The sequence below is a fragment of the Mesitornis unicolor genome, unplaced genomic scaffold (genome assembly GCF_000695765.1).
Source record: "Mesitornis unicolor isolate BGI_N332 unplaced genomic scaffold, ASM69576v1 scaffold34475, whole genome shotgun sequence".
NCBI classification, from domain to species: Eukaryota; Metazoa; Chordata; class Aves; order Mesitornithiformes; family Mesitornithidae; genus Mesitornis; species Mesitornis unicolor.
In genome coordinates, this window is record NW_010186803.1 from 14,046 (window position 1) to 21,675 (window position 7,630).

A 7,630-nucleotide genomic window follows, 5' to 3' on the forward strand; every position below is an offset into this window, starting at 1 on the left:
AGAGATCTGATTCACCTGGGTGAATGGCAGAGATGGCCGTATTTTTTCTCAGTAAGGGATTTTCCATTGGAAATGTTTCCACGGATATTTCACCACTCTGTTAGTAAGTGTGAGTCACCAATATCCCTGGAGCAGCCAAAGCCTTGTTCTCGCTGCAGCAGGTAGCAAGGGCACATCTAAGGAGTAGGCAGGAGACAACAATGCAGGGAATAGGGAATAGTCCCTGGACATGGGGAAGAGGGCTGTGTATCATCACAGATACCCTTAACCACTGACGAAAGGTGAAAGAGGCATTTCTGTCCCCAGAATGTGCTCAAGGGGTGACGGCAATGACCCCTCCCTTGTCCACTCGGCTACGGTGGCTGAGATGTCATGAAATGGGGCTGAACTGACAGTTTCTGCTGAAGAGGACTCCTCTCAGAAGCATCAGCTTTTGTCTCACTGACCTCACACATGCCAAGTGTAGGACTTAAGACATATGCCTTTAGTCAAATCGCAATTATTTTATGAATCATTGAAGCAAATTTTCAGGATGTGACACATTCTGGCTGAAAGTCTGAGCTTTCCCTCCTAAGCCTAAACTTGTGACATTTCAGAAAACTTTGCAGTACAATCAAAATGGGGGTTAATTGCCTCATAACACCCATATAATTTTCCAGTCCTCTGAGGAACCTGGAGACAGGTGAGACCTTCACAGCACAGACAGGACAGGGGCAGAGGGATGCTGTTCGGGTGCTCTTGGCCCTCTACAACACAGCTGGTCCCAATGCAGGTGTGGCAATGGCAATAGCCACACGTGCACCCTCACGGTGGGTCTGCCACTTCGGAGCTGCTCTTTGGTGTGCTTTCAGGCCGTCCTGAGCTGAAGTTCCCACAAAAATAACTCCTAGTGAAACCAGCCCTTGCTAAAGTGCAGACATTAGCCCTGAGCATCAGCTCCAGGCTCTTCTGGCAGTAACTGTGTGGAGCATACCCTCCACTGCATCTTTTTGTTCCACTTATTTTCGAGTGTTTTGGTCCTTGACTTGAATATTCTCCTTTTCAATGGGCATCATGAATGTGTCTTTCTCCCCTTGACAAGCCCAAGGATAGCAGCACTTTGTGCTTCCTAACAGGAAAAACTGTTTAAAAAAGTCCTGAGATGGTTTTCAGATGGAGTAGCTCCTGCTTTTATCATGGTATAAAGTTCATCCATACCTTTTAAAACAGTAATTCCCCTGCCCCAGCTCAAACTTTGAAGGAATTAAACTGCAGAGTAGACAACGTATTTTCACTACTTTGCACTTGATGCTGGGACTTTTTCACAGAAGTTTCCAGGTTGACATCAGCCCCCTTCATTGCCCATGATTAATAGAAAAGAACAGACACAGTCTCATCTGACCAAGCCATCTGTGACATTATGTCTTTTTATAGTTCACAGACTGATGCAGAATGCACCTTTGTGCATAGTGAGTAGGCTCCGCTGGCATGCAGGGAGAGCAAGCTTGAAAGGTACAAGTGGTTTTTAATTTCATTTTGAACAAGCTTTCTTTGCTTCTTACAAAATAGGTAGGTTGGTCTTCTTTCTTTCAGGCAACCATGTAAAGAAACACACTCCTACACAATGGACCTGCAAATCAAATACACTCACTGATTTTCTTCGGTAACATCCTGTGAATCTCTCCTTAGGGACTTCTGGAGATGATGAACCAGACAGTTTAGACATCGACTGCTTCAGCCAGCTGGAATTTAAGGATTCCTATAGCAGCCTGACCTGCAATTTTACAGAGCTGCCCCCTCACAACACTAACTATACCCTGGCCCTGTGGTAAGTGCTGCCAGTCCGTCCTTTTGTAAACTTCTGGGAAGTGAAATGCTAAGCACCAGTGAGTCACGCTGACATATGCTGAGGAATAGGAGCAGAAAAGTTAGACAAAAATCTGTTTCAGACTGTTTTACCAAGTTTTAATACTATATTCAGCAAAGGAGTTAACAGAAACAGAATATAACTTCCTAATAAAGAAAAGGAAACCAGCTGGAAGGGTCTGTAAGTGGCATAGATCTCCAATAGTCATTGTGCCTCTGTTGCTCTGGAACACCTGTTACTACTGGTATAGCCCAGCATGAGCATTTTTCCTTTAAATTACATTATATTAAGAAAAAAAAAAATCAAACCAAAACCAAACAAACACAGCATTTATCAGGTGAAAATTCAAAATCCTTTTGAAGAGGCAGAGCCTTCACACAGAAATTACTGTGGCAAAAAGGCTGATTTCTACTGAAGGGAAAATGTGTTTATCTAGATCGAGACAAAAATTAAATAATTGTCTTTGCATAAAAGAACAACAGAAAACACACTAGAATGAATACACTAAAACCCAACAGTTACCAAACACATCAGTCATCTGCACTTCTCATTCAGGCCTTGAAGCTCTTTTCCACCTTTTTTTTAACTGACGCATCTAGCTGAAGAAGCTTAGATTTTGTTTCTTCAGCCTACTTCTGCTTTTCCCTTTGCTTGTTTTATCCTGAAACTAAAAGTTCTGCTGCAGCCAGCAAAATAACTTTATTTTTATTGCATTTTACTATTCTAATAACTACTTAATTTTCTTACATCTATTTTATTACAATTTTTTATTTTAATCAGGTTTATCCTGGATTTGAATTGAAATTTTATTACAGTCTTGAAACACAGATGCTTTTCCAACTCTGAAACTCTGACTCCCTCATGGCCTGGATGACTGCTGGCCCCGTATTTTCTGCCACTTCAGTCAATAAGAAATTTCTCTTTATGGTCAGTGAGCATCCAAACTTATCTATATTTTAAAATGGCAGCAGTAAGATTTTTAAAGAGCAAAAGGTTTTTAACACATACATCTCCAATTTAATAATTGCATTTTTTTTCCTGGTGAGCTCTAGGACTGTTACTGTGACTTACAACACTTGATTACTGTGCACAATGACCATGAAGTAAAACACTATCAATCTTTTAAACTCCTTATTTGCATGGCATTTTTTCTTATTTCATACGGAGTCTCAATTCAGTTAATGTGAAAATGAGCAACCAGGATTCATCCCTTACTATTTTATACTAAGACTGAGAAGAAACTAATGCTGTGTCACTTTGGTCAACAGCACCAAGGAAGACAGCAATTACGTGTGCTTCAATATGAAGAAACGGGAAGAAGCATATTTCCTACAGTTCACTGATATACTCTCGAAAAAATACGTTTGCATGAACATTGAGATGAAGAGAAGGGTCTGCAGGAGTCTGGTTGTAACCGACATTGGTAAGACACCTAACATTTTGGACATTTTTAAGATATAGTGGTAACTGGGAAAAAAAATAGCCCAGTTTCTAAGCACTAATCTTAAAAGCAGTATAAAACAGCAGAGTATGGAACCTAGATTGGGGTGTTGCCAGAGTGTGATGTTCCCCTTGCTTCAAACTGAAACATGATTAACCTCCGCTCAAAACATGCAGCTGAATTATAGCTTCTTGTAACACTGATCAGACCTGGACACAGTCGGAATCCTGCACATGAGCAAAGAAGCTGTTCCTGAGCTTGGATGAACTGTCAAGCAAAGACTTTTTTTAATCTCTTACTGGGGCTTGTGCAGTTTCAGGAGTGACCACCTCAATTCTAGCACGAGCTCAGCAGCACAGGGACTGTAAGGTTGCAAGGTCTCACTTTTCACACCTTGCTTCTTGGTGAATCTTGCTGTCTGAACAAGGTGGTCAGGCATCCCGCAGCACAGAAGTGACACTGAGAACCTGTGAATGGGCTCATCAAAGCCATGCTGGGGACCTCCCTGAGCTAAGAAATAGGAAACCTAGGGAAAGAGCTCCTTGGGACTCAGCCCTGTTGGGAGCTGGTCTCATTCAAGGTCTGCAGAGAAGCCCCTGTAGGGCAGCTCTGTTCTGCTCTGGTGCCACATTGCTTTGCAATGGCACTGCAACATCCTTCTCTTAGGAACCATTTCTGCCATAGTCCAGTAAGTTTGCAACAGTCTTACATTATCTCTCAGTTTATGGGCCGGCCTGGACCATCTCTGCTGGTCTCTCCTTTAGAAAATGCTGATTCTGCATGGAAAGGTTAAATATTTGTGGCATACAGAAGTAGTGGACCTAATTTCTGGCTCTACGCATTTTCCTGAGTGGAGACAGATGTGGGCTCTCTGTTCCTGTGAGAGCTGATGCACTTTACACAGCTCATACAGGAGCCTCAGCATCAAGACACAGGTCTCTGGCCTCAGGCACCACCACTCAAGCATGACTTGCAGGGAGTTCCGAGGGCTGCATTTCAACCTGTTATACTTGTACAGATGGTCATTTGGCATCCTCTTCTTTTGCATAGTAAGTCAGGTATGGGTTCACAGCAAAAGTCTAGAGCCAGAGCCCCCTCTGCTACATCTAGCACTGTCAGACTTCATCCCTTCCTCTGCCCCACTGGATGCCAGTGGTTGTACCCATACACGGTTTGCTCCCCAGCACCTTCCTCCCAGAGCAGCAGTGGTTTTGCCATGGGTTTTCCATCTCAGAGCACTGGTTACAGGGACTGAATTTCAGGCCTTCAAGCAGTGCTAGAGCAGGGGTGGGCACGCTCAGGAATTGCTTTCCAAGACCAAGTGTCACATCCCTAGGAAGCACCATCCCTGCTGGTCACACCATTGCTCCATCAGGTCAACACCAAGCCCTTCTCAGGACCAAGGTGTAAGGATGAGCTGGGACTCAGTGTGAGACTCGTTTGGGTCAGGCCAGCCCACACTCAAAACAGCGCTGTAACATAAAATAGACTTTTTAAATTTTTAACTTTTTCTTTTTTAATTTTTCAAAACCTGTCTATTTTGTAGTAACATTATTCTACTCCTGTTATAACTTGGTTTGTTTACATTTACAGTTAAGCCTGAGGTACCATTCAATATAAACATCACATACCAAAAGGAGGCAAATGAATATCTTATTCATTATAGTACACCACATTCGTGGAAGAAATACTTAAAGGACAAATTAGTACACCAAATAGCCTTTCGGCAGGAAGAAGGTACTTGGAAGGTAAATGATGATGTATTGGTAAGCTTACACTAATTTCAGAAATCAAATGTTCTCAGAAATACCAGTATCATGTGAAACCCCTCAAATCTGCATTTCTACTGTTCTCCAGCAGAAAACTTGGAAAGGTGCAATATTTGACATTTTGAAATTTAATTGGTAGAAACAATTCCAGACTGACAGCACCCATGCCTGTTAGACTCTTCTCTGGGCTAACAAAATTTCATTAATCTGGGCTTTGCAGTGGGAACTGAAGACGCAAAGTTAATAGAGAAACAGAACCACCCTACATATTTGGATGGCTTGTTTTGCTTTTGTTTTCTGTCTCTCAGGAAATCCTATTACCCCCTCTTTTTTTTCTTATTTAGCAACTGGTTTTTTTGTGTCTCTTTTTCACTGAGCCTCTCCAGGCTCCGGGTACAGCTCTGCATCTCTCCCATCCTTCAACCATGTTTTGGGCTGCAGGTGTCTGTGACCTGCATCTGGTCTGGGCTGACCAGCTGCTGGGGCCTCTGTGTTCCCTGTCACGAAAGCAGCTGTGCCAACACTAGTCCAGATGGGAGGTGTTTGGAAGCACGGGCTACACCTGTGTTTTGCAGAGGGAACATGGGAGAACTGTAACTAGGAAAAAAAAAGATTCAGACAACCAAATACAGTGAAATAAAGAGTGTCAGAGCTGCACTGTGGGATTCAGCTTTTTTCCTGTAACTGCTCTTTCAGAAGCCTTTTTATGCCACACAAATGTAATTTTTCCCCCTCTTACTTCTGAGCCTCCCCAGGGAAGCATATATTTGCCACTTCAGTGTCAGCACTAGCAAAGTACAGTTAATACTGCCAGCTATTTCCCAACAAGATTTTACCCAGAGTTAATCTCTCTTCTCCACACTGTCTGGACTACACAGTTGTTAAATCAGACTGGTGCTGTGATGACCAGCTTCATAATAAGCAATGAGAAGGAACAAAGAGCACAGTACTAAGGGAAGGCACCTGATCTCACACACTTTGCTGAAACTGAAAGATTCTTTTCCTGTGTCTAGAAAAATAATTGGGGTTTTTTGTGTGTTTTTAGACAATAGAGTCAGCATACCTGCAGGTAAAATTACTGGGGAAAAACCTGGAAAATGATGCAACGTATGAGGTGAAAGTACGTTCGCACCCCAATGGAGATTATTTTAAGGGCACGTGGAGCGAATGGAGTGCTTCCAAGAGCTTCAGGACCGCGAGGAAGCAGCAATCCACAGAGAGTTGTAAGGCCAGAAACTACTTTGGTCCACCTGGAAGAAGCAGAGCCAGGGGCCCTTGGCTCCCTGGCCAGCCCCAGCAGCAGCAGTGATGATAGCATGTGGAGGGAAGAGACTGCAGCCACAGCAGGGTCAGCCCTCAGGGATGCTGGGCATCCCAGAGAGGATGACCCAGAAAGCGGCCATATCACTCTGGTCTGGGGCTGACTCTTCCCATGAGGTTAAATCTCACTTGAGGGCAATAGCATCAGATGAAATGCTGGTGTAAGGGCATGAGGGGGGTGCAAAGGGAGGTGAAGGCTGATTCATGCCTTCTTGCTGCCTGCTGACGTGCAGGGAGAAGGACCAGTTTGCACTGAGCCCTTCAGGTAAGGAGCAAAGGAGAGGTCAAACAGGATGCCCTTCAGGGCCTTGGGTTTGTGTGCGCACACAGCACTTTAATCACAAATGGTATATGGGATAAAATCTCATTGTTGTCCTTGTAAACACAAATAATCCTTCTGATCCTTAGGGTCACTTCAGTCTGCAGGGCACCTTAGCATTATGTGTGTTCCAGGTCACTTCAGTGCTTCTGTAGCTATGCACTGAGTGTTGACTTCAATGTGCTGGAGGTGATAGCAGATGATGAGTTGCATTAATCCAGCTTGAGAACCCAACTTGGAGCTTGGCCAGGGACTGATGCTCTGGCAGCCTACTTCTTTTCTCCTTCAGGGAGGCAGGAGAAATGCAACACTGGACCAGTCCAGTGATAGGAAAGTGGAAGGGTTGGCATTAATTTCTAGTTTACTGTCTGAAGAAACATAATGGTTACAGTGGCTTAACAGAGGCATTACATGCATTGGCATTCCTTGTTTTTCTTTAGATAGCAGTGTGGTCTTGCTTACACTCTCCATCCTGGGATTCATGCTGTCTGTTGTCATGATTGTCCTGATCGGAACTTTTTGGGAAAACAGGTAATGTAGGTCTCTTCATATCAGTAAAACTGTTGGAAGCCAGTCCTGTTCAGACAGGATTGACAGTGTTACTGCTTTCCCTGTTGTACTTGTGAGCTATTCTCTTTCCATCTCTGGCCCTCCATATGAAACCGAAGGCAGACAAAGAGTAGAAGTGGGCAATACAAAAGAGGATGTTGGCAGGCAGAAGATGACCTGACACTTCAAGTAGACTTTAGTTTTGGGCTGGAAACCCTGGCACCTTTGGAGATCTGAAGTCACTATGAAACACTTACAGATCCAGTGTCTCATTAGAGGCAAATTTGACTCAAAAGCTTCAAGCAAGATCCAGAAAAGAAAGCAACCTGTGGGTTTTAGTAAAGTCCCAGGAGGTGTCAAAATGGTATAATGGGGAGATTGTCTCT

General features: G+C 43.7%; 1 protein-coding gene across 1 annotated transcript in view; it reads left to right on the plus strand.

Annotated features, from left to right (window-relative positions):
* IL7R (interleukin 7 receptor) overlaps window positions 1-7,630 on the plus strand; it is a 15,196-nt gene that overhangs the window by 4,049 nt on the left and 3,517 nt on the right. Inside the window, exons 2-6 of the mRNA XM_010185247.1 lie at window positions 1,669-1,807; window positions 3,115-3,269; window positions 4,881-5,035; window positions 6,102-6,279; window positions 7,136-7,226. Of these exons, the coding sequence (XP_010183549.1) occupies window positions 1,669-1,807; window positions 3,115-3,269; window positions 4,881-5,035; window positions 6,102-6,279; window positions 7,136-7,226 (718 nt within the window). The remainder of the gene's footprint in view (window positions 1-1,668; window positions 1,808-3,114; window positions 3,270-4,880; window positions 5,036-6,101; window positions 6,280-7,135; window positions 7,227-7,630) is intronic.